The 23,787-nt window shown below is 42.3% G+C and overlaps 9 protein-coding genes across 9 annotated transcripts; 5 read left to right on the top strand and 4 right to left on the bottom strand.

Moving 5' to 3' along the window:
* The first annotated feature begins 478 nt into the window (after nucleotides 1–478).
* Nucleotides 479–945, top strand: BDB00DRAFT_859331 (uncharacterized protein). The gene has a single exon (XM_053125917.1). It carries the CDS (start codon nucleotides 529–531, stop codon nucleotides 805–807), a length of 279 nt encoding a protein of 92 aa, XP_052972900.1. The 5' UTR covers nucleotides 479–528; the 3' UTR covers nucleotides 808–945.
* Nucleotides 946–964: 19 nt separating this feature from the next.
* Nucleotides 965–3,959, top strand: BDB00DRAFT_943464 (cytochrome P450). The gene is made up of 10 exons (XM_053129446.1): nucleotides 965–1,261; nucleotides 1,362–1,567; nucleotides 1,675–1,737; nucleotides 1,837–1,987; nucleotides 2,064–2,116; nucleotides 2,198–2,746; nucleotides 2,827–3,075; nucleotides 3,144–3,339; nucleotides 3,414–3,438; nucleotides 3,505–3,959. Exons 2-10 carry the CDS (start codon nucleotides 1,378–1,380, stop codon nucleotides 3,838–3,840), a joined length of 1,812 nt encoding a protein of 603 aa, XP_052972901.1. The 5' UTR covers nucleotides 965–1,261; nucleotides 1,362–1,377; the 3' UTR covers nucleotides 3,841–3,959.
* A 1,062-nt stretch (nucleotides 3,960–5,021) lies between these two features.
* BDB00DRAFT_859333 (guanine nucleotide binding protein, alpha subunit) lies at nucleotides 5,022–6,760 on the bottom strand. Its single transcript, XM_053125918.1, has 4 exons — nucleotides 6,715–6,760; nucleotides 6,475–6,630; nucleotides 6,062–6,407; nucleotides 5,022–5,984 (listed from the first exon to the last, which is right to left on the bottom strand). The coding sequence occupies exons 2-4, from the start codon at nucleotides 6,599–6,601 to the stop codon at nucleotides 5,378–5,380; spliced, it is 1,080 nt and encodes a 359-aa protein (XP_052972902.1). The 5' UTR covers nucleotides 6,602–6,630; nucleotides 6,715–6,760; the 3' UTR covers nucleotides 5,022–5,377.
* A 549-nt stretch (nucleotides 6,761–7,309) lies between these two features.
* Nucleotides 7,310–9,076, bottom strand: BDB00DRAFT_793287 (major facilitator superfamily domain-containing protein; the record flags this gene model as incomplete). The annotated part of the gene is made up of 3 exons (XM_053121195.1): nucleotides 7,310–7,702; nucleotides 7,807–8,513; nucleotides 8,608–9,076. The coding sequence occupies 3 exons, from the start codon at nucleotides 9,074–9,076 to the stop codon at nucleotides 7,310–7,312; spliced, it is 1,569 nt and encodes a 522-aa protein (XP_052972903.1).
* A 602-nt stretch (nucleotides 9,077–9,678) lies between these two features.
* Nucleotides 9,679–11,319, bottom strand: BDB00DRAFT_793288 (pyridoxal phosphate-dependent transferase; the record flags this gene model as incomplete). The annotated part of the gene is made up of 6 exons (XM_053121196.1): nucleotides 9,679–9,781; nucleotides 9,847–10,186; nucleotides 10,322–10,599; nucleotides 10,669–10,800; nucleotides 10,877–11,132; nucleotides 11,286–11,319. 6 exons carry the CDS (start codon nucleotides 11,317–11,319, stop codon nucleotides 9,679–9,681), a joined length of 1,143 nt encoding a protein of 380 aa, XP_052972904.1.
* A 223-nt stretch (nucleotides 11,320–11,542) lies between these two features.
* BDB00DRAFT_859344 (uncharacterized protein) lies at nucleotides 11,543–12,978 on the bottom strand. The gene has a single exon (XM_053125919.1). The coding sequence runs from the start codon at nucleotides 12,655–12,657 to the stop codon at nucleotides 11,587–11,589; it is 1,071 nt and encodes a 356-aa protein (XP_052972905.1). The 5' UTR covers nucleotides 12,658–12,978; the 3' UTR covers nucleotides 11,543–11,586.
* Nucleotides 12,979–13,744: 766 nt separating this feature from the next.
* On the top strand, nucleotides 13,745–16,268 carry BDB00DRAFT_859345 (cytochrome P450). Its single transcript, XM_053125920.1, has 9 exons — nucleotides 13,745–13,958; nucleotides 14,057–14,119; nucleotides 14,183–14,336; nucleotides 14,413–14,465; nucleotides 14,545–15,018; nucleotides 15,104–15,352; nucleotides 15,416–15,611; nucleotides 15,699–15,723; nucleotides 15,790–16,268. Exons 1-9 carry the CDS (start codon nucleotides 13,784–13,786, stop codon nucleotides 15,958–15,960), a joined length of 1,560 nt encoding a protein of 519 aa, XP_052972906.1. The 5' UTR covers nucleotides 13,745–13,783; the 3' UTR covers nucleotides 15,961–16,268.
* Nucleotides 16,269–16,271: 3 nt separating this feature from the next.
* Nucleotides 16,272–19,006, top strand: BDB00DRAFT_859348 (major facilitator superfamily domain-containing protein). Its single transcript, XM_053125921.1, has 12 exons — nucleotides 16,272–16,618; nucleotides 16,715–16,803; nucleotides 16,868–17,029; nucleotides 17,126–17,140; nucleotides 17,219–17,308; nucleotides 17,404–17,421; nucleotides 17,496–17,634; nucleotides 17,705–17,934; nucleotides 18,047–18,074; nucleotides 18,152–18,440; nucleotides 18,526–18,721; nucleotides 18,822–19,006. The coding sequence occupies exons 1-12, from the start codon at nucleotides 16,471–16,473 to the stop codon at nucleotides 18,846–18,848; spliced, it is 1,431 nt and encodes a 476-aa protein (XP_052972907.1). The 5' UTR covers nucleotides 16,272–16,470; the 3' UTR covers nucleotides 18,849–19,006.
* A 2,417-nt stretch (nucleotides 19,007–21,423) lies between these two features.
* Nucleotides 21,424–23,171, top strand: BDB00DRAFT_859349 (chaperonin 10-like protein). Its single transcript, XM_053125922.1, has 7 exons — nucleotides 21,424–21,675; nucleotides 21,727–21,757; nucleotides 21,838–22,065; nucleotides 22,150–22,232; nucleotides 22,335–22,355; nucleotides 22,443–22,524; nucleotides 22,649–23,171. The coding sequence occupies exons 1-7, from the start codon at nucleotides 21,545–21,547 to the stop codon at nucleotides 23,123–23,125; spliced, it is 1,053 nt and encodes a 350-aa protein (XP_052972908.1). The 5' UTR covers nucleotides 21,424–21,544; the 3' UTR covers nucleotides 23,126–23,171.
* The last annotated feature ends 616 nt before the right edge of the window (nucleotides 23,172–23,787 follow it).

The raw sequence follows: 23,787 nt of genomic DNA on the forward strand, positions 1-23,787 counted from the left end.
CACACATGTAGACAAGGTCACACACAAGGTTGTTATTTACACCGCCCGTCTACACCGGTGATACTACATCATTCTAATGCTTCTGTTAAATCTATTTCACATATTTCACATAATTGTAGGATATGTTGACCCCATAATGAAAGTGGCGTAAAAACGTACAATTACCAAAGACTTCTTCCGCTTTCCTTCGGCCAACAATGAGCAAGCACGAATGGCCAAGCAATACTTGTAACACACAATGTTACACCCGGCGGGTTTACATGCATGGTTATGTCTTTGTATTGAGAGAGCGGATGCCATTAATAGTTTGTACCCAATCAACCGAATCTCAGGACTAGTTGTGTTACAAAAAAATGAATACTGCAACGCTCTTTTGCAAGCAGTCGTCGTATGATTTTGCGTCTGAGAAGAACGACGACAATCCTATAGAAAGATATATAAACTGTGCCCTGTTTGGCATCGATTATCGCTAGTTTCCCATCAATCCATCTGGTAAATTTATATGGCGGAATAATATTTAGGTTCACTATGTCACTTATCGTGTTGCTCTTAATAGCTGTGGTGGAAAACAGCACGTTTTGTCTTTTTATGGTACCACAACCGTGCACAGTAGCAACATCATCGTTTCCCAACAGACTATCATATGAAGAAATTGTACATATTTCCATTGTTTCAAAGTATGTGGTTATATTGTATTTTAGAAGCAGACGCTGGTTCATGTACAACAGACTTCCCCAGAATCAAATGCTACTGCTGCATGAAAACACATCAATGGCATTTTTAACAAGATACCAGGTTGGCGATTGAAGATACCCCATAAATATGGGCCTCCCCGCCATTGAGGATCCTAGGAGAGCCTTAGCATGGCAAAAGAGGAGCTGGTTTAAAGCTTATCAAGTCTTGATATAATCTTCAAGAACGAGGATGCAAACGCCCCAAACCGGGAACAGGGGTGGGGGGGGGGGTAAAGAAGCCATGAGTAGAAACCCTAAAGTAAACAATACTACATCGTACGCCAATTTCATCAGGATCAAGGATGTTTAATCGCTCTTTGATATAAATGAACAATTACGATTGCTACATATTGTAGGACGCTTAAAAGATATGATGGTAGTTATTGTATATAGCCTTAATAGTACTTCTTGCTACTCTCTCGTGACCTAAAAGACAAGAAGTGAGATACATACCACATTGCTTTTTTCAACTCGGTAAAGATTGTTCTCCCTTCTTCCTAGACGACGCTAGGAACAGCAAGGAGAAGGTACATTTTGAAGGACTTGGGGATAGACTCGGTTTATATAAATTATACAACACTAGACTTGTAATAATATCTTTCTCTTTCTTTTTTACACATTTTTTAGACCACTCCCTTAGAAAATGGACATTATATCGGATGACGCTTTGACTAGCCTACACAAGGACCGCGTGCTTCCATTTGCTAGTGCAGTCACGGCTGCCGCTTTGACTGCCTATGCCTTTTATCGTCGGTACTATCAGGATTCAATAAACAATGTTCCGCCTGGATTACGAGGAATTCCATCACCAAGTGCACCGCTTCCTTATGCGGGTACGTTTATGAAAAGTTGGGCAACCCGAGTGACAATACTGCAATGAAGATAGTAGAATCTACCTTTCTGATACCCACACGTTTGCAATATGAAAAACCACATATAGGACATTTATTTTTTTTGGGTAGCCAGCCTGTTATCCAGCTCATGCAGTGGCATCAAGAATTAGGTTTGTTTAAAGAAGTCTCCCTCTTTGTCAGTGTGCATGATGGGGTAAAGAAAGGAGAAATACTAATAGGAGATCCATTGGGGTCACCACCACCTTTAGGACCCGTTATTCGGATTCAAATGGGTGTGAAAACATGGCTGATGATAAGCGACCCTCATATTGCTCAAGAGCTTCTTGTTGCCAGCCAAAACTCGACATCAGGCAGACCGTTTACTCTACTGACGACGAAATACCGTAGCATGAATGGAAGGTAAAATGTTTTGGACATTCTTCTCGCCGATTGAATACCGAGCCGTAAAAATTGACAACAATTTTTATCTTCTTAGGGGCTTGGTTTCCTCGGGTCCTACCAAGTCGTGGCGCCAGGTGCGCACTGTGGGTAAGATTTTCAGGAGAAAAACCTCAACTCCTCCTATATACAAAAGGGCGTGGCTAAAGCAGAAGAAATAACTTCAAATAGCAAATGCCATTCTTGGACCTAAAAAGCTGAACGATGAACGATTTGCGGTGCTGCTGGACGATCAAGTCGACCGTTTAGTCGATGCACTGGCCACTGGAGAGAACATCGATCCAGCTGACGTGCTTTTCCGCACAGCACTCAACTTTGTCTTGATTACATGCTTTGGCCGCAGCACCAGTAGCACTCCTACTGATAACGATGATGATCAAGTAGAGGAGAATCAAGAAAATAATACAAAGGAGCAAGAAGAACAAAAGAAAAAAGACGACGCTTTATACGAGGAGCTTTCAGCTGTGCTGAAACGTGGCAATTCGTTCACAGGTATCCGCAACAACTTCACAACCTATCTCCCAGCTCTTTCGTTTTTGGACGCAGCCTTCTTTAAAACTGAAGACGCATACAAGGAGTATATTGAGAAAGAGAGAGATCCCCTTTATCGCAGACTGATTAAGGAGACGTTGCAGAGCGGCGAAGAATGTGTCGTCAAGTCTTTGGCTGATATGAAAGAGATGGGGCAATTGGATGACGATGATATTTTGGTCACTGCAGGTAATAGCCAATACCTTTATTCTAAGCTTACTGATCACCGCCTATGATACCTGAACGTCCTATTAAATTGAATTATATAGCCGACCTTGTAACGGCTGGAACAGAAACCATGGCAGCCACATTGCAATGGGCATTTGCTGTGCTGTCCACACAATGTGAAGCTCAAGAAAAAATTCAAGAAGAGTTGGCTGATTTTATCTCAGAGTACCAACGTCTGCCTGACTTCTCAGAGAGAAACGCGTTCCCTTACTTGGTTGCTGTACAAAAGGAATGCATGCGGTTTAGACCCACAACGCCTTTTGGGGAGTCTCATGAAGTTGAACAGGATGGTAAAACGTTACTTGGGATGAGGATTCAAAAGAGAGGATGAGCGACTAATAGTTGTCATTACTGTTAGTTACTTGGCGAGATCACGTCATCCCTGCTGGCACAACTATTGTCACCAACATGTACTCAATGCATACGAATCTGTCTAGTTACAAGAACCCCGAAGAATTCATGCCTGAAAGATTTTTGGATCACACAGCTCCTATGGCATCATCCGCAAATGCGAAAGTGGAGCAACGTGATCACTTCAATTTTGGATGGGGAAGGTAAAAATCGCTTATATCATGTCATGAAATGCATGTTTTTCGTCACTTTTTGACAACAACTTTTCCATTATTAGACGGGTATGCCCTGGAGCCCATTTGGTATGTTCTTCATAAACACTTATCAAGTTAGATCAAAATTCTAACGGTATAATCTTATTAATGTAGGCTGAAGCTCAAATGTTTAATGTTTTGGTTCGAGTGTTGGCCAACTGCTCTATCGAACCAGCACGCGACGAGAAGGGAGACCCTGTAATAGTCGATATTGACAACGTTCTCTCTAATGGAAACGTCGTAACACCCGGTGAATACCAACTGCGATTTGTACGTCACGATCACGACGAAGATCTGGATGATGACGATGAAGATGCCGAGCAGGAAGAGGCAGGTGATTCTGATGAGAATACGGATCTGGAAGAAGAAGAGGACGATGATGATAGTGATTCCGACGAGTCGGCTTCAGCGTCTGCTTTAGAAGAGCAAGATTCCGATGAGGATTTATAAAGGAAGAGCATGGCCTTTCTCTTCACTATTGCTGTTACCACGTCAACAAATTTAAAACGAAACAAAAGATTACATAATATATATAGTACTCTATAATAAGAATAAAAGCACCTGTTCACTTGTCGATAGCAAGGCATTTAGATTCTGCCATACATACACCAATTAATAATTGAGTGTCTTATTTTAATTTTGTTAATATAAAAAAATGCTGTAGCGATGGCGCCTTGACTGACAAAGCTAGAGTCATTTGTATACAACATACGATGGATGTACGTATAAAAAACCTATTGTTGCCGTTCTAATGTTCAGAACTCGTGAGAGTAAGTGAATACTCTTACATAGTGCAGCACATAAATATATAGAAAATAGTATGAAAAGATAGTAAGAAACATCACCGTGGATTGCTGCAATTTGTTTTCACTTATATGAGCTATTGTACATACTATGTAAGGCGACATGCAGAAAAGTCATACATAGTTGCCAAAGTACATAGTTTGAATGCAGTGATTTCTTGTTTAACATCAGCAGGCATTATTACCAGCTATCCTCGTCAGAGAGAATGATGCAGTAACGCAATAAGCATTCTCTCTGTATTGCTTGGGTAAAATTTATAACACGTTATTGTAAGTAGATTACTACTAGATCATATGAGCCTGCTTGCCCGAAAAATCATGGGTTAATTTATGATACTGTATCGAAAAGGGTCTGGACTTTCTACATGATGTGAGCCCCGTGTTGTCCAGTTCCTCTCTGGGTATAATTAAAAAACTCTTTTATATGAAGGAGACGCTTAAATATTGCGTCATGACCGGCTTTGTAACTCGAAATACAGTAATCTAGATTCACGTCATCAAAGTTGCGAAAGCTGTTTAGAATACTACCATAATGCTTGGTGCAAATGAACTCTGCTTTGTTTTTTATTCGCATTGTAATAGAGAGTTACTCTAAATTCTCAAGAAACTCAATGTAATCGTGTGCGTCGTTGTTTATTTGGTATGTCATGAGCCACGGCAGTTGGACGAAGATATGTGATCCTTCGGATAGGTTAGGTGATGTAGTAGAGAATTGACGGATGGAGCAAAAAGCGTTTCATCACAGTAAATGCTATGCACTTGTTAAAGAAGGCGTGGGAAACAAACAAAGAAGCAGCATACAAATATGACAGAGCGCGTGGACGATTTGGGATAGAATAATAAAAGCAATTATTATGTGCAGGTAATCGAATGACAAGATACATATTTATTTTGGTTACCCAAGCGGCAAAGCAGGTATCCCTGAACTTTAACCATCTACTAATTCTGTTTCTCTTATTGTGAGCTGTATATGGTATATGGTAATATGTGTATAATAAAGGATGTCGCCTGATGAAGATTAAAACGCATAAACAAGGGACAGGGGGTGAGTTAGAGAGAAGAAACGTGCTTCGACTGGATGGAGACGTGGCGAAAAGGACAGGGCTTTTGAGGCTTCGGAGATACAGGATGAGAATAAGGGAAGGCTATGTGGCAGTGGTATAAACAGAATATCATTATAGTAATCAGAGTAGGCCAACGTTGCGCAAGTTGGCTTGGAGGATAATGTCGTTCACGGCGGTCATGACAAAGCGAATCTGCTCAGTATCTGTGGCACAGGTAAAATGCGTGTAAATCTGCTTCTCGGCCGTGTGGTTGCTGAGCGATTTGAAGCGTTCCATGATGTATTTACTGGTAGTATCGTAATCGGTGTCGTTGTGTCGATAGTCGGGAAAGTAGTTGGAAAATTTTGAGTGTTGCAACTTCTCCTTGAACAGATCGGTTTTGTTCAAGAACAGGATAATCGATGTTTTTTCAAACCAGCGTGAGTTGCATATCGAGTCGAACAACGTCAATGCTTCGTCCATACGGTTGACTGATTCGTCTTCGATGAGTACTTGGTCATACTCGGAAATGGCGACCATGAATATGACGGATGTAACGTTTTCAAAGCAGTGGATCCATTTTTTGCGTTCGGAGCGCTGGCCACCGACATCAAACATTCGATACGTCAGGTCTCCCAGTCGAAAGTGAGTTTCAGTGATGCCCGTTGATTTGACGCGTGAGCGAAGAACGTCCTGGTCGCTCGGGACATAATCCGGTTTGCCAATCCGATCCATCGACTCAAAATAGCTGGTTTTTTATTGTTCATATCAGACGATCATTAGCTCTCCTTCGTTCGCGTTGACGTGCGTAAATGAGGTACTTACTAAGATGCAGAGTCGTTCAGTTGAAACTCGTTGCGACGACGTACGGCTTCTTGAACACCTTGGTCGACCCACAGGGCCTGGATGGCGGAGACCAGGTCGGCCGGCATGGGCGCCTCATCTATCATTTCCGCTGGCTGTTGTATTACATGATCGGCGGCCTTGTGTGATGCTTCGTTGCTGAATGCTAAACCTAAACCGTCCATAGCATCCAAAATGACATGCATCGATTGAATTGTATTGCTGTAAATAATTTCGCGATATGCCATACGCTCGTCCAAGGAGAACCCGCCTTCATGGATAAGCTTCATTTGCTTTAGTAGGGTCGATTTACCCGATTCACCAGCACCTATATTCGCGTGTCATAGTCAAAGGGTGAGAAACGCATATGCTTTTTATCTGGTTGAGTTTCCTACCGAGTAATAATAGCTTGACTTGGTTCTGCATATTCAGCTTTTCCATTCGAAGATGGTCGTCGATTTCGTCGTTGCGCATTCTGGCTCCATGATCGCCTGTACCGTCTACTGAGACGCAGCATCCCATGGTTCGTACTGTATTATGATGTATAGCTGCTACAGTAACAAGGAAAATCGGACATCAAAGGTCAACAACCAACGCTTTGCTCATTTGCTCATTGTGTCCATGGCGACATTTACCCAAGCGAGAGAAAAACAAAAAGGAAGGGAGAGGAGAAAGAAAAAGAAAGAAAAGGTGATGTGGGGCGGGTGTCAAAATCGACAATACTTTTATTGTGATGTTAACAAGCAGACAAAGCGGTGCGATGTGCACACAATTACAGGATGCATTAACTTGGTGACACAGCGCCATCTTCTGACTTTCTACCCTGCCTCCTCCTCCTCCTCCTCCCACTATTTTTCTGCCTTACAGCTTTCCTCTGTAACAGGGCCATATCCTAAGAAATGCCATGAGGGCTACAGTAGTCGATACCATCCAGAAATTGACTCTATCTGACCGTGTATATAGCCATACTACAAAATGACGATAACGACCAAGTGACAGAATGTGCCAGAGCAGTCAAAACGATGCTGCCCCAAAGCAAAGACAGAAACAGGAAATGCCTTTTTTCTTTTCAAACATAAGCTCCTTCGAGCAACCGGTACGTACTATTTGGAAACAGTGGAAGCAGTTCTCTGTAAAAGTTGCTCTCAAGACTCAAATGAGGACAAATGATTAATTTATTATTTATAGCAAGGAAGAGTGTATAGAGGCTGGGGTTCTCTGTTACTTTTTTTAGGTCTCAAAACGGGGAAGTCGTCCAATACAAAAGATCACAGCGCTCAGCACACAGAGCAATGCTGCACTGCGGAACATCCAGATGGTGCCTAGATAGGCATCAATGTAGCCGCCAATCAGTGCGCCCAGACCCATGCCGAGCCCCTGGTTCAATCCACCAAGCAAACCCTGAGCGACAGCGCGTTGCTCGGGTGGGAACAAACTGTCCATCTCGCTGACAGCTGTAGCCCAAAACACGGCAAAACCGATCCCGTGCATCGTTTGTAATAGCAAGCCTGCGCAGTGACTGAAAACAGAGTCTGGTACGAGTAAAGTGTATGCGATACATCGAATGATGGTGACAACATGGGCGCCGATAATCAAATTGGTCACGCCCCAGAGTTCAGTCATCTATCAATCAAGTGCAAAAAAAATCAATATTAAGAAAGAAGGTTCAGTAGCTGTCCGGTCTCCTTCAAACACACAAAAACAATAACATCTTTTTTTCTTCTTACCTGCTTAGCAAAGCAGAAACATAGCAGTTCGGTAATAGCTCCGATCGGGCCGGTCCATCCCATCCACGACGCAGGCATATGTAGACTTTGGTTGAAGAAGATAAAGAGGAAATTGATGCAGATAGACAGGACAAGACCAAAAAGCAGAGTTGTGGCGAGGAACGTCATCACACGAACTGATTTGAACATTGAACCAGAAGGTGCTTGAATAGACGCTGATTCCTCCAAGATGCCGGTCATGGCATGCTCGACGGACATTACCCGGGAGACAGCGAGACCCAAGTTGAGACCCGATATTGAGTCGATCGCATCGTTGGCTTCTTCACGCAAGGTTCTGGCCATGGATGTCGTCGTTGTGAGCTTGAGCAGACGCTGATTGTAGTGTGGTGCAGTGAGGTAGCTTGCTTCGTCTTCGTCATCGTCAGTATCTACATCGTGCTGCGAAAGCTCCTTGCGGAGGTCAACATAATAGGTAGTGTCCGTATTGGGTGGTACCAGTCTGCTTGTTTCCTCTTCATCTCTAGGTGGTAGTACAGGGCCCCCAGTGGGTGCCTGCACATTAACAAATGCAGAACAGACCATGAAGCAGACCGTCGATCCAGCAAACACCCAGAACAGACTGTCCAGGTTGTTTGTAGCAGAGATGAGCATGCCTACAGCCAGGATGGTCAATCCAGTCGAAATAGAGCCCCATAATCGCTGTTCGCCTATGGGATTTGGATACGATGTATTTAAGCTTTTTGTGAATTTCCCACTTGTTCATGCAGATATGCAGATGTGAAAAAGGCGAGAAGCACTTACCATATAGGATTTTGTTGGGCCCGAGAATCTTCATGACAGCACTGTCCACCATGGATGTGTTGGGGAGGGAAAAGAAGGCAAATGCTATTGCAAATGCACAAATGAGAAGCATAACGTTCCCATTGTTGCCGTTGCCGTCGCTGCTGGTAGAGATACTGCGCAAGGTGGTTTCCTCCTGCTGGCTATTGTTTTGTACATAGTGGCCGACTCCCATGATCCCCATGACTGCGATTCCACCGACAAAGCTGGTGAGTGCCATGGTGATACCATGTAGCTTAGGCCGCTTATCGGCCAAGTAGGTCCAGATGGGACATGCGATAGACTGGATACAGGGTGCAATGGCAATGACGAAGCCTATTTGATCCGAGGAAAACTTGATGACATCGTGATAGTACAGTGGCAAATAGGACTGTGCGGCAGATAAGAGGGCAAAGACGGTAATGTATAATAATTTACAGAGGACATACATCTTGTAGTGTGGTTATTTGGATTGTACCCGGGAGGAAAGAGTAGAGGGAGTACGGAGATGGATATCAATGTCGGATCGAGGTGGAAGAGAAAGTAGGAAGCAAAAAAAAACCCTGGGTTTATATACAATCCATCAAAAGAAAGCATAGTTTCACGATATGCAGGTTTGGGCGATTGACAAAAAAGCTGACATTGCCCGGAAAGGGAAACGCGGGTATCTTCTCCTCTCCCTGCTCTCTCCCTCGTTCGTTTCATGCGATGCGACCCAGGTTTCGTTCTCTTATCGATTTCTTCTCTTTTACCTGACACGTTCCACCCTTGTATGCTCACGGATCATGTTTGCGGGGTAGACGACAAACAACGCTCCAAACCGGGCCTTACATAAGGATTTTCCGTTGCCAATATATCCAAACTGGTAAAAATATATCCTTCACACATCCAGCCCGCTCAAATCACTCCGCCTTCATACACACGCAGCATGTACTCATGCAAAAATATAATAAAAAACCATGCTCTTTTTTTCTTTCTTTCTCTGTTGCTCCAAAACATCAAAGGCAAATACGTCAGGTTGACATTTTGAAACTTTACTTTTTACTAACTTTTTTAGGCCTTCTGATAGCCAAGCTCAGTAAGAGAGCTGGTAAGTGCATCTACGACCTTTTGGATATGCTTGCGATCATCCTCCATCACCGAAATACCCATGTGTCTATTTACAGTCCATTGCTCTTTAGTAAGTGACACCTCATAGTGTGCATGTCTTTGAGAACTTACCCAATTCTGAAGTATTCGCTTGCGTGCTTAACATGCAGACCACCAGCGATCTGCACGCCCTTGGCGGCCAAAGCAGGCACTAACTGAGGGACGCTGACGCCGGCGGGGAGCCAGACGGCAGTCATGCCGTTGGCAGAGCACTCTTCACATTGTGCTACTTGCTTCAAACCCAGATCCTTGATGGTCTTGCGGAAGTTGGAAGCAACCTGCTGGTGTTTAGCGAAACGCGTTTCCATGGGTTGGCTGGTGATCTGTTTGAGGGATGTGTGTAACGCATAGATCAACTGCACAGCGGGAGTGGCAAAGTAGCCGGGCTTGCGTGCCTCATACGCGTTCATGACTAAACAGAATTGGGTAATAGTAGTGATAAACCTTCGAATTAGCATGCATGGATTCCCGTGCTCAACCTCCCCCCCCCTCTCTCTCTCTCTTCCCTCCTGAACACTTTCATCCTTTTTTGTAGCACCAAACTTACTGGGCAGCCACTTGTTCCAGTTGGAGTAGTATGAAGGAATGGCGCTCTTGCGGGTTTTGAAGACTTCAATGGCCTGGGGGCTAGCAACGACGATAGAAAGACCGGGAGGGACACCAAGACCCTTCTGCGAGCCAGTGATGACGATATCCAAGTTCCATTCATCGAAACGGATTTCTTCCGAGCCGACCGAGCAAACACCATCAACCGCAACCAAGGTCTCGGGCGAAGCTGCCTTGACAATTTCAGCCACGCTCTTGATGTCCGCCAAGACGCCAGTGCTAGTGCGAAATAATTTTAGTGGCCCCGCTCTGTCTGCGTACCTAAACCCTATTTGGCAATCTGCTTACGAGGTGTCAACGTGCGTCACGGTCACCATCTTGTACTTCTTTGTAGAAACGGCCTGCTTGATCGTTTCGTTGGAGGGGCGGCTACCGACTTCGGCGCGCAAGTGGGTGATCTTGGCGCCATATGTCTCCAAGCTATGGAACAAGGCATGGTATCGTCAATAACGAAAGCAGAGCAAAGCAAGTCAGGCCCTATTTGATCCTTTCTTACCATTCAGCAAAGTGATCACCAAAGTAGCCAGTGTTCACAACCAAAACTTCATCGCCAGCCTCAATCAAGTTGACCATCATGTCCCAGCCAAGAGTGCCAGAGCCAGAGACGACGAAGGGCTGGGCCTTTTCCGACAACACGACCTTGCGGACCATTTCGATGGTTTCGCCAAAGACGGGAACGAAGAGAGGGTCGACGTGCGAGGTGGCAGGCGTAGCCATCGATGCCAAGACATCTTCATGGAACTCGATGGGACCTACACCCCAGAAGTTTGAACGCGCGTTCGTTGTTTTTACCAACCATTAGTAATTTACTCCTTTTTGCCTTTCCCGCCCCCCTCCCAGCACTGGTCCAAAGACACACGGGCTCCTTCCAGCTAAGCACAGGTCGTATGTTAATATACACTTACCAGGAATCATGCAGAGTTTACGTTGTGCGGCCATGTTGAAAGAGTGGTATAGAGTGAAAAGTAGTACAGGTACGAGAAGTAATCGAAAGAGATACGCCATTTTATCCCACTTTAATCTCCCCCCCGCAGAAATAGCAAAGACTATTCATGTGACGCTTACGATGCAGCTAGCCAATCAGACGTGATGCCGGTGCAGCGCTTAACCATTTGTCCGATACGTTATAATTTTTGCTTTTCCGCACTGAATATACCCCCCCTTTTTCCCTTGCTCTCCCAACAAACTCGCTAAACTATAATACATTTACGGCCCCGTCCTTTTTATTACTACAGAGTTTACCGGCCTTCCGTCCTCTATCTGTTCGATAACGTCCACTACTATTTCAATGTTAGCCATCGATCCGTATAGTGCCGCCAATTCTCCCAGTTGGAGCCGATGGTCTTTGCGGGGTTGTTCATACTCGTGCACGCCGTCCTCCACGAAATGAGAAATAACCAGGTATCCGCCGACTGCAAGGAGCTGTGGTAGCTGCGGCAAGAGCGAGCGCACCAGAAACCGGATCGTGAGAATCAGGTCGAACTGCGAACACCCCAATTTATCCTGAAAGAATGTATCTGTAGATACCCCCGGGGAGAATCTTCTACTTTTATCGTCAATATCGCCGTTTGTAATAGCAATGGTATTGTTGATAGTGGTGGTAGTGCCAGAAGTAGGGGAGGTACCAGCAGTAGCAGTGGTATTATTCTTAGCAGTGACAGCTGGACTATCTTCATCAAATGTTTTCCATTTCCCTTCCGAAGTGATCTTGGCTTGTAGGCACTCCACTAAACGATCGTGAACGCCCATGTTTTTCGTCAACTGATGTGTTCGCTCCACAGCTCCCTTGAGCGAGTCCAACGCATAGACGTTCCATAGCGGCTGGCGCGACAACAACCATGCAACATCACGACCCGATCCACACCCAATATCCAAACATCGATGCTGCTGTGTTTGTTTTTCGATCCAATTGATATGTTGCATCAAGAACGGACAAGGTCTGAACAGGAGCCAAGGTTTGGGAGTAGTGGGCTGTGAGTACTGCTCTACGGCTGTCCAGAACGTGTCGTCGTCTTCGCGAAAAACGTAAGGACATTGCCATCCACGTTCGATTAGCCACTGACTGCACGTGTCGGGTTTTTGATCGCTTGGCTCAATGACGGCGAACGGAACGTTTTTTGGTGGCAATTCGGCGCATCGTAAGGAGAGTTGCTGCCAAGGAATGTTTGTTGAAGGGGCGACATGACGGATCTGGTATGCTTGGGGAGATCGCAGATCAAGGCAGAGTTGACTGCCAATGGCAGATCGTTTCCACCGTGACAGAAGTTGGGTTGTCATAAATGATTTATTGACAAGCAGCACCTCCTCCTCACCCCGACGCTACATTATAAAGAATCTCCTATCACCAGCTGTTACCAACCTTCAACCAGCTTTGGTTGTGTGAATAAAATTAAATTACAAGAGAGATGGAAAGTATCATGCAATACTGCTAACTGGCAATCTATCAGCCCTTACCAGTGTACACGACGTAATAAAGAGCATCATATTGACACATGCTGTCAACAACTGCAGTCTAAATGGCTTTGTAACAGAATATGAAGCAGTTGCTGAAATTCTTTTTAAGAGTTCAAAGTCGCCTAGATGTTGCTATGGAGCAGCTGAGAGATGTCAAGTATCCATGAGAGTAGCAGCGACTTTAGCCATGACAGCTAAGTAGATATGTATGAATGCTAACAGGTCTTACAAAAGCATAATACAAGCTCCCGTTCTTAAAAAGCTCCTGTAACACACAATGGAATATGCATGTATGACCATGCTTATTTTTCGGATTCCATCAAGACCTTTCTTTCCACAAGTCCATCTCCTTTTTAGCGCTGAACTACTTATGGTAGATGCCAAAGAAAACTATGCTGTTGTGATTGGCTCAATGTCTACAGAAAATAAGTTGTTCTTTTGCCCACCATCTCCATAGTGTCGAGCGCGGAGAAGCCGGTTTCCAAACAGCCTGTTACTCTGTACCACGTCTGTTACCACTCTAAGTGTTTGTGATGTAACGCAAAATAAACACTGCGGTGGAACCAATGAAGAACTATAAGATGCAGGTGATAGTATGCCATAATGCATGCTGCTGCAACCCCACTTTATAAAGGTAGAACAGTTGGCCGGGGACATAAACATTTTAAATAGGGTAAAATAAGAAAAGAGTAATGCACAAGGAAGAACCAGATAAGGTGGGTCTGCGCTTGTACTTTCACTACAACAGATCGAACCATTGTACAGGACACTGAGCTTAAACTTTGGAGTATCCAATATTCCTCTGAGCCAACAAAGCCCAAACATGTGTGCATGATTGTGTGTGCGCGCGTGCTACATACTTTAATTGACCACCGCGGTATGATTTCAAACCTGAGGTTTCTTTATCTTTCTTTCTTTCTTCCTTTTTCCCTTTTCTCGTAAAGTTCTAATGGATCACCTTGCCCCTTATTTATCCAAAATCGATCGCGAAAAGCTACCCACCGTTGCCGGCATCACTGCTGCTGTTGCAATCATCCTTTATGCATATGCAAAAACAAAAAGTGATAACCCAGGCAAAGGATTGAAACCAGTGCCCACAGCTCCCGGTTGGTACCCACTTGTCGGTAAGTGATACAACGAACAACGAGGAAGGCAGATTTTTGCTACATCTCCACCAAACATTATCCACTAAAAGCTATATCTTTGTACTTCTCTTTGATAGGTCATTTAATCACGATGGGAAAACGACCAGTGTTGCAGCTTCAAAAGTGGCACGAATCAATTGGTGAGATACAGTGAAAAGAAACATGTAAATATTAGAGGATGGATAGTTAACAAACAGAGATAGATGCACCGTTTTTCTCTGTATATATGGGAGCGCGTCGTACAGTTATGATCAACGATCCAACAGTTGCGCATGAAATATTTGTTCACCGCGGTGCAATTACTTCATCTCGCGCATCGCATACTTTCTCTCATAATATTTATGGTGTGGGCGGCAGGTGAGAGCTTGTACGGAATTTAGAAGACTGTCAAGTGAAACGTCCTTGTTCACAATTTCTTTGTTATTTCGACCAGAGGAGTCGTGATTGCCAAGGCAGGAAAGAAATGGAAAGATTCACGAACACTCGGTAAAACTTTATTATCATTAATACGTTTTAGCAAGAAAACATGGAAACTGATATTGCTTTTTATTTTGAACAAAATAAGCACTCGATATCCTAGCACCCAAGTTTGTAGACCAGTTCGCCGACGTTATCAGCAAGGAAACCGAGATAGCGGCTGAAACGCTGATCAAGGCTACCCAAACAGCCGGCAGCATCAATCCTTTGAAAACACTTCAGTTAGCCACTTTGAATGTCATCATGCTGACGTGCTTTGCTGAACGCTTGCCATCCACCGATGACTCTATGTTTCGCACATTAGTTGATTTGGCCGAACGCACTTTGAAATATGCTGGTCTTTTGGGTGATATCGGTGCTTTCTTCCCATCACTCAAATGGATTGATAAACTCAGTGGTCGGCAAGGCAAGCTCAAGGCATTTGTTAAGGAATTTCGAGATGAACCTTTGGGTATCTTGATCGAAAGAGCACGGAAGACACCAAAAGATTGTCTCGTCAAAACGATCGATAATATGAAGGAGAAACTTCACTTGGATGAATTGGATGTCACGATGATTTTGAGTACAGTATCTAGTTCTGTTTGCAAAAGTATCTCTTTGCTGAAGAAGACACGACCACTAAACTCTTATGATTAAAAAAAAATTAGGCGATATGATTGTTGCAGGCTCAGATACCACAGCTGTATCGCTGACTTGGGCGTTTGCTATTTTGGTTCGTTATCCCAAAATCCAAGCACGTATGCAAGAAGAAATTGATACCTTTGTTGCCAAGGAAGGACGACTACCCAAATTTAGTGATCGCGAACTATTCCACTATACGGTTTCAGTTCAGAAAGAGTGTATGCGGTATCGAACAACGACAAACTTTGGTGTTCCTCATGTATCTACCGAAGCATGTAAGCATCAACAACTTAAAACAAGTGTCTATTTAATAGCTTACTGATAAATTTTGATGCTAGTTGAGTATCGCGGTTACTACATCCCGGATGCAACGACTCTAATTTCATCCATGTATGCAATGCATAGAAACCCCGCTGTGTTCCCTAACCCAGACAAGTTTGATCCCGAGCGCTTCATGTCAAATACCAAGTCAATGATGGCTGCGGCTAACGGTCCTTTGGAGAACAGAGATCATTTCAACTTTGGATGGGGAAGGTGATGAAAATAACATGGGATCAGCTTTCTTTGATTTTAGAGCTTACTGCTAATATCATCATCTTTCTTCTATTCGCCATTATTAAGACGCCTCTGCCCCGGCTTACACTTGGTAAAATATGATACCCTGATAATGTGTCACTCGTGAGCTATTAACTAATCCTTGGATTACTTTCAGGCCGAAGTTGAGTTATTCGACATGTTTATTTCCGTATTCTCGAAATGTAATATCTTGCCAACACTTGACGCCCAAGGCCAGCCTGAATATCCAAACATTGATGATGTCAAAGCCGGAGGTGTTGTCGTAACTCCTGTTGATCATTGCGTCCGTTTCGTGCCCCGCAACTAGTAAAGCTATTTCAGGAGTATGATTCTATGTTACATATGCATGTGTTTATAACATATTCTGCGTAATGGCCAGCGCCACCAGGGAGATTTAACACACCAAGTTACATCAAGTTATATTGTTTCCAATTTTATATATGACCACTGCCAACTTATCCATAGCAGCTTATCAAGTAGTATCGTGTTGGCTACGCGTTATTTTCTGATTATACATAGCTTGTGATTATATCGATTTTCAATTTTCTTTTTTGGATGAAATGTCTTCTACACAAATTGAGGCGCAATACAGTATCCCGAGTTCCTTACATTGTGCATATTTCAAATTGGGCAAAAAAACGCCATGCATATCTCTGCAGAAAACGAAGTTGAGTGCAATAGTTTTTAAAGCGGTAACGCCTTAACATTGCAACACTATCTTCGTCACACACACTTGATCTCTACGAACATATATAAGGATATACTTGATCGAGGGAACAACTCCGAGGCACAGCTAAAAGAAATCAGAACTGAACACATGGCAATGTCAAGATCCAAAGAACCAACAGATTTCATCGAGCCAGATGGGAAGGAATTGCGACGGCTCATGTGGAAGATAGATTTGCGAATCGTGCCACTTGTGTCGCTCATGTACCTTTGTTCTTTTTTAGATCGGATAAATATTGGTGTGTTTCGCATTTTCTGAAATGAAGAAAGAACCTCAGTCAGATTTGCTGGTGACACATTAACACTAGAATTGGGTACATATCATTTTCAAATAGGAAATGCCAAGTTAGCAGGCCTAATGGACGACATGAGTATAACGAATTCAGAGTACCATTGGGCACTTTCCATATTCTTCGTTGGCTACGTAAGTCCAAACATCGAGTAGTAAATTACTCCTTTTCCCAACACTGATTCAATTGTTTATTAAGCTCATATTTGAAGTACCTTCCAATCTTATGCTCAAATTCGCTGGCCCTCGATTATGGTTATCCATCATTTTACTCGTATGGGGAGTCATCATGGCGAGCATGGCCACTTGTCGCACGGGTGCAGGATTGATAGCTGCAAGATTCTTCCTAGGGGTCGCTGAGGTATTGTATTCCCTCACCACCTAGAAATCATTCTGTAGTGCTGCCTCTAGTATTTTCTTCTGACATGATATACAATGCAATTGTTCTTCTCATTAGAGTGGTCTATTCCCAGTAAGCGTTATACTAAATAACATTTAATGCAAAGATATTTATAAAGAGTTAGCTAATCATGATACTTCTTTTTTACAGGGAATTATTTTCTATTTATCTGTGTGGTACACAAAAAGACAGTTGGCCTTGCGAATCGCAGTGTTTTATGGAAGCTCTACTTTAGCCGGTGTAAGTTTATATATTGTAATAGATGGTAGAATATAAAGTTCGTAGACTAACAATGAGCTACGCGGTGTACACTACTACCGCGATTTATTTAAAAGGCATTTGGAGGAATCATTGTAAGTCAACTTTCCTTGAAGTAGCAAAGTACTACATGTTACGTATACTTATTGGTGAAAAAACACAAAAACAGGCTTATGGGATTGTTCAGATGCATGGCATTGGCGGTTTAAGCGGCTGGCAATGGATCTTTATCATCGAAGCTATTCCAACATTGGTACTTGGTGCGCTCACTTATGTTGTGCTACCCAATTTTCCAGAAAACACAACATGTGAGTTCTTGCGTGTTTGGCATTCATGAATATTTGTTCCAAAGCACTGATGCCCCATTATATGCTTTAGTTTTAAACGAGCGAGAGCGTGCGATCATTGCCGACCAGAAAAAGAGAGATGCTGGTGTCGCAGCTGATGCAACGAATTTTACGTGGAAACAAGTTGGTTCGACCATGATTGATTGGAAGGTTTACGCCTTTTCTTTGATATTTTTTTGTGGAGCACTTTTGATGTACAGCCTAAGCATGTTTATGCCAAGTATTGTCCACGGCATGGGATATACATCCTTGACGGCTCAGGTACTTTTACTGCTATCATCTCATCTATGTTTTAGATTAGGCAAATTTGAAAGAGGATCAAACCTGCTTTGCTAAGTACATTCTAATGAACTTCTTATGAACATGTGAATAGGCGATGAGTAGCCCACCATATGCCTTCGGTTAGTATCCTTCCATTGTCTCATAATCAAATGGATATTACCGAGGAGAACGAAGCAGCTGACAGCGTTTCGTAAAGCATTCGTTTGGTGCTTATTTGTAGCATGGCATGCTGATCGACAAGGCGAGCGTGGATTTCACATGGCGTGTTCAATCACTTTATCAATTATTGGATACACAATTCTTATTACTTTAAGAGACAAAAGCCCATTGATATTGTACATCGGTACTATTTTCACAGCCATGGGTGTATTCAGCATCAGTCCACTGAAAACAGCCTGGCTTTCAAATAATGTCGTTGGCCATACTCGACGTAGCACCGCCATTGCATTATCAACGACTTTGGGGAACATAGGTGGAGCAATAGGGTAAAAATCAAATTTTCAGGCTAAGCATGCCCGCGGTAAACTGGAACTAGCCCATTCTCACCATAGTCTTCCTTTGTAATAATAGTGGCCAGTTGTATAGAGCAGACGATGCACCGCGATATGTAAAAGGCAACACAGCTTGTTTAGCCATTAGTTGCTGTCTCGTTGTTCTACCGATCACAATCAAGTACATTTTTTACAAGATCAATAAGAAGCGCGACAACATGGCGCCTGAGAAGCTTAGGGCTATATGTGAAAACAGCGAAGATCTCGGTGAAAAGGTATTACTTGTACAATTCAACTTGCGTTCCGCTTTTAACAATGTACAAACAATAAACTTATTGATGGCATATTATACTGTTGCAACATACTTTGCATTAGCATCCTGGCTTCCGATATACCCTTTAAAATGCTTTTTATATGTATGCAAATTTGTGCCACTATAACACTGATGATCTTGGCAAATTATCATTTTGATATGTTGTAGCTTATCATATAGAAAGTATAGAGGATATTTTTTATCATGCAATCAAATAAAAACGACAGAAAATATAATCTGTTGGCAGTATTATTTTTAAAAATCTTATCAACCCTAACGTTTTTCCCATTGTACAGGTTTTGTTAGTTGTGGCATCCCTCATTTGTAAATATTCTTCTTCTAATTGTACCGTAAGGAAAAGCAACCAATCACCCAGGTCACTGAGTATATCAATAAATAATATACACTTGAACTATTCTTAATTTCCAACTGGTGTCTATTCGTTCTTAGACTACATATAGTTTTGTGTATCTGATGGCGGTTTACCCCCCAAAGAAACGTCAAAGGACTATCTAGTGGTAATGTCTGAAGTACATTGGTCTATTACGATCTATATGATAATGTGAATTGAGAATTTTGAATCATGCTTTAAGAAAAACCCTGCTATACCAACATATTAACTTAGTACTTTGCTTTGTGAGGCATGGTTCTCAATATTGCGACAGATGTCAAAATGCTATAGGAAGCCATTTAGCCAGCTCACAGGGCTATGTTCTTAAAGATGAGCAAAGTATTATTGTCCAATACACTAAGCTTATATACCGATGTATGTTTGCAAAGAGCAACATACAGTAGTTTGACTACAAGAAGCGAAGGCGTATACTTACAACATATATTGCTACTTGCACTTTATATCACAGAGATTGATACATCTATAAATACTACACCACGTTGCGGGCTTCGCCAACTATGTACCACTCTTTAAACCAGCTGTATACAGTGAAAAAGACAAGAGCCTAATTACGCAGGTGTTCAATTCTGGTTACAATGTGTATGATGCATATATCTTATGAGGGGTAAGCTACGCTCTATAAATAAAAGCTTCATCTGTGCTGCTTTCCTTGTTAGAGCTTAATTATCACGGTATGCGTATATCTACGGTAGCATGATGCTTACAAAACAATGAAAAACAGATCTGCGTAAGTTTAAGGAGCTTTACATCATTTATGTCGAACTCGAAACCATGGAACAACAAAGTAGCACTGAATCATGATAGCAAGACTCGATCCAAGCATCCTATTATAAATCCAACTTGTTACATAGCACATTCAACAAGAAAACGAAAATTAAACCATCACAGTTTTTAAGCACCAGAAACCACAGTATCATAGCGAGAAACAAAGAAAAAAAAATATCATACGGAAAGGACAGCGACTGCCCCACTCAAATTGTCTGGATCAGGATATTAGAGAAAATCACAGAGGACTATCATTACATACCATGGGCAAAAGCTTACTAGCAGTTTTAGGATTAGTTTAAATACTACAGTCATAGTAAAATCTATACAATCAGTATAAGAAAGCAATTTATGAAAAAATTACAATTTAAAATCTCTTGTGTTATATTTTATTGGCTTTACCGCCGTGTTTAAAAATTATATCTTACTGTGTAAATGCATATCCTAGAAACAAACGTGCGTGAAAGAACGTTTAAACATTAGAAGTAAAGAACAGCTGCAGAGGCCGCCGTTAAGGTCACCCTCAGATACATTCTACCCTCAGTTGTGTCAGCCCTTTTGAGATGGGATTTTTAAGACTAAGAAAACATATAAATTTTATATTAAACCCGCCTTCGCTTTATCAACCCTCATTAGCTTCAACCTTCTAAGACCCTTTAAGTTATTCGAACCGGGGACCACTGTAGACATATGTTGTGTACGATAAAATCGGTACTTCCACTTAATAGCTATTGAACTACTGGAATGCAATCAGAGAAAAACTAACATCGAGGATACGGTAATACGTCTCTATCATTCAAAAGCATGTGTTGTTTACCCTCATACACAAATATACCTTGCTCAATGTGGGCTCGTAATTATACAGCAACATGTATTTCAAATCTCCAGTAGTTGTTGGCCGATATCAACAAACAGCTGGGGCCAAAAGAAGTATCAACAAGCTCAATGTTGCGCGTGCTTTTCATTTTTGCTTGTAGACGTTTCGCTATATTGATGTTCCAAACTTGTCTTGCTGTTCCGGGGGCACTGTTGCTATACATTTTTTTTCAATGGGCCATTCATTGCTCTGACATATCTTCCAAATTGTGTAAATACATAAATTAATTATGTCACAGTATGTTGTCAGAGATATATACGTTCTTTTACATCGATATCTCAATATATATATATATATATATAACGGTAAAGAGAAAAAATATACGTACGGTATAGAAACACAATAATAAAATGCTGAATACTGGTAACAGAACCCCCGTGTATCATGATAACAGCCTACATTTTATCACTGATAATGAACTCAACTTTTGACTTTTTAACTTCATAAGTCTCGTTATCACACATGCAGTAATCACCTATTCCAGCGCTCGATGCAGCTACTGTTCGATCTAGCATATCATCATTTGCTTATCGTTAAATGAATTGAGTAGTAATAGTTAAAGTGACAGGTACAATAGAAGTAGTGGATATAGCTGAAATAATCTTGTGTCACCATCTTTCGGAAAAGTGGGGATGAGAACATGAAGCATATAATAAGAAAACACCGATCATACAGAAAGGGGAAAGGAGAGCATAAACGTTTTGTGTTTCTTTTATTGATTTAGAAAAACAATGACGAACGATAAATTCACTGGTTATGCTGCCCTAAAACCTATTGACGGTCCTACATTAGAGTCAATGACATTTGACGCAAGACCACTCGAGGAAGACGAAGTCGAGATTCGTGTTCAAGCGTGCGGCATGTAAGGCAAAGTGGCGGGCGTATGTGCACATAAGACTAACTAGCAGTGTAGTTGCGGTTCCGATGTTCACCATTTGACTAATGTAAGCGAGGGAGCCTTGAGGAAGGTCTGGGTAGACGTGAAAAAGTAGCTCACAAGAGGGTTATTGTTTTGGTTTGCTAGGGTTGGGGACGAGCAACTTATCCCTTGATTCCAGGACACGAGTTTATTGGCGATATCACTGCTGTTGGCAACAAAGTAACAGAGCACAAGGTCGGCGATCGTGTGGGTGTAAGCCCTGTATGCCGTAGCTGTAACGAATGTGAACAGTGCACAACTCAGCATAAGCAGTTATGCCCTTCCAAAGTGACCACGTACAACGGCAAGTACAAGGGCCAGATGACCTATGGTGTAAGTACCTTTTACTTTTCCCTTTCCCGATACGAACATACGTCATGTATACTGGTAGACGTCTTTATTAATATGTTGATCTAGGGTTATGCGGATCGAGTTCGTGTGCAGTCCACATGGGCCATCAAGGTGCCAGAAAATATCAGCAGCGAGGAAGGTGCTCCATTGTAAGTAATCTATTGTCACGTATCTAATATATATAACGTGCCGTTTCTGATTCATGTCTACTATGATGGCATTGTACTGTTGCTCTGATGCCCCATCCAAAGACTCTGCGCAGGCGTTACCACGTAAGTAAATTTCTACTCATTCCACGTTGATGTTACTTATGGGAACCGTCTCAGGGAAAGATATAAATTTTAAATTTTTTCTTGTAGCTTTCTTCCTTTCAAGCATCAAAACATTGGTGAGCAACATTCCGTTGGTATTGTTGGCATCGGTGGCCTGGGTCACTTGGCAGTAAGTACAAGCAATATATTCTGTTGGGTGTAATATCTCTGCATGTGGATTGGATATGGGCTCTGTTGTTCCAGGTACAAAACTGACAGAGGTACGATTATGTATGTTTCCTGATAACATCTAGGTTCAATGGGCTCGTGCCAAAAACTGCAGTAAGGTTCTTGCCTTTTCTTCATCCGATGCTAAACGGGAAGAAGCTTTTAAACTTGGTGCAACAGAGTTCGCTACTTTGAGTGAAACTGCCAAATATCAACAGTCTGTTGATTATCTATTTGTATGCGGATCTGGCAAATCAACCAACTGGACTGATTTGTTGGGCTTGATCAAACTACGCGGCAAGCTTGTATTGCTTGATATTCCCGAGGAACCTGTACCTTTTAATGCGGGTGCATTTGTTTACAAGCATATCAGTATTATCGGTAGCTACGTCGGCAGCAGCGAGGATTTGCAAGAAATGCTCGAATTTGCATCTAAAACCGGCGTTCGACCATGGATTGATCGCGTGGGCAACTCATTAGAAGAAGTGAACCGAGGCCTTGGGATCATTATGAGCGGCAAAGCACATTATAGAGTGGTTATTTGCGGTGAAGGTCGTCAGTAAATGGCATTTCTGTTTAAATAAAGCGAATATGGAGACTATTTTTCTGCATGATTGTGCTTAGAATGCCAGTTTGTCACAACAAAGAACATGGGTACGCAGTAAAAGGGCTCAAAGGCTAAATTTAATCATCCAACAGCCATACACCATATATCACAAAAGTTCCTAAATGCGATAAAAAATGACGACAGTCTGATAATTTTAGGATCAAGACCTTAACAAACGCGACAAATTGTCCAATGAAAGCAACGGTAATTGACAGGTGATCGTTCTCGATTAGTGTATGGCAAGTAAATAAGATATGCCAAGATCTACAGCGTTTATAAGTGATGTAGCCAAAAACAGAATAATAAAGAGGTATGATACTTATTACATATGCTAAAAATTTCCTGTGGTGCGACCTGGAGTCAGACAGTATGTGTACAGAGATACAAAGGTTCACATAAAGCCTACGACGACGGTCTTTAACAAAACGGAACAAGCTGCTGTTAATTTGTATCTACATTTAATCCATTTCTTTTTCCATAATCGCTGATAGCTGTATTCTTCAGCATAAAACGATTTACACTAGCGATATTTAATTGAAAAAGCTATAATGTAGACTGCAAGCACTTAAGCAGTTTGCTGTGGTTACTGAACTTTAATGTTGGCTAGATATCACTTTG

Source organism: Zychaea mexicana, assembly GCF_025766255.1.
Source record: "Zychaea mexicana strain RSA 1403 chromosome Unknown BDB00scaffold_175, whole genome shotgun sequence".
Taxonomy (NCBI): domain Eukaryota; kingdom Fungi; phylum Mucoromycota; class Mucoromycetes; order Mucorales; family Lichtheimiaceae; genus Zychaea; species Zychaea mexicana.

What these genes read in the sequence shown, in the direction of transcription:
- BDB00DRAFT_859331 (XM_053125917.1), top strand. Translation starts at nt 529, where the DNA reads ATGTCACTTATCGTGTTGCTCTTAATAGCTGTGGTGGAAAACAGCACG.
- BDB00DRAFT_859344 (XM_053125919.1), bottom strand. Translation starts at nt 12,657, where the DNA reads ATGACAACCCAACTTCTGTCACGGTGGAAACGATCTGCCATTGGCAGT.
- BDB00DRAFT_859345 (XM_053125920.1), top strand. Translation starts at nt 13,784, where the DNA reads ATGGATCACCTTGCCCCTTATTTATCCAAAATCGATCGCGAAAAGCTA. An exon ending in TCATGTATCTACCGAAGCAT is followed by an intron (nt 15,353 to 15,415) that starts GTAAGCATCAAC and finishes TTTTGATGCTAG; the next exon opens with TTGAGTATCGCGGTTACTAC. An exon ending in TCTGCCCCGGCTTACACTTG is followed by an intron (nt 15,724 to 15,789) that starts GTAAAATATGAT and finishes GATTACTTTCAG; the next exon opens with GCCGAAGTTGAGTTATTCGA.
- BDB00DRAFT_859348 (XM_053125921.1), top strand. Translation starts at nt 16,471, where the DNA reads ATGGCAATGTCAAGATCCAAAGAACCAACAGATTTCATCGAGCCAGAT. An exon ending in TTTTCCAGAAAACACAACAT is followed by an intron (nt 17,635 to 17,704) that starts GTGAGTTCTTGC and finishes TATATGCTTTAG; the next exon opens with TTTTAAACGAGCGAGAGCGT. An exon ending in AACATAGGTGGAGCAATAGG is followed by an intron (nt 18,441 to 18,525) that starts GTAAAAATCAAA and finishes TTGTAATAATAG; the next exon opens with TGGCCAGTTGTATAGAGCAG.
- BDB00DRAFT_943464 (XM_053129446.1), top strand. Translation starts at nt 1,378, where the DNA reads ATGGACATTATATCGGATGACGCTTTGACTAGCCTACACAAGGACCGC. An exon ending in TGCACCGCTTCCTTATGCGG is followed by an intron (nt 1,568 to 1,674) that starts GTACGTTTATGA and finishes AACCACATATAG; the next exon opens with GACATTTATTTTTTTTGGGT. An exon ending in GCAGTGGCATCAAGAATTAG is followed by an intron (nt 1,738 to 1,836) that starts GTTTGTTTAAAG and finishes CACCACCTTTAG; the next exon opens with GACCCGTTATTCGGATTCAA.
- BDB00DRAFT_859333 (XM_053125918.1), bottom strand. Translation starts at nt 6,601, where the DNA reads ATGGGATGCTGCGTCTCAGTAGACGGTACAGGCGATCATGGAGCCAGA. An exon ending in AGTCAAGCTATTATTACTCG is followed by an intron (nt 6,408 to 6,474) that starts GTAGGAAACTCA and finishes ACGCGAATATAG; the next exon opens with GTGCTGGTGAATCGGGTAAA. An exon ending in CTGAACGACTCTGCATCTTA is followed by an intron (nt 5,985 to 6,061) that starts GTAAGTACCTCA and finishes ATAAAAAACCAG; the next exon opens with CTATTTTGAGTCGATGGATC.
- BDB00DRAFT_859349 (XM_053125922.1), top strand. Translation starts at nt 21,545, where the DNA reads ATGACGAACGATAAATTCACTGGTTATGCTGCCCTAAAACCTATTGAC. An exon ending in ATGTTCACCATTTGACTAAT is followed by an intron (nt 21,758 to 21,837) that starts GTAAGCGAGGGA and finishes TTGGTTTGCTAG; the next exon opens with GGTTGGGGACGAGCAACTTA. An exon ending in AGCGAGGAAGGTGCTCCATT is followed by an intron (nt 22,233 to 22,334) that starts GTAAGTAATCTA and finishes CCCCATCCAAAG; the next exon opens with ACTCTGCGCAGGCGTTACCA.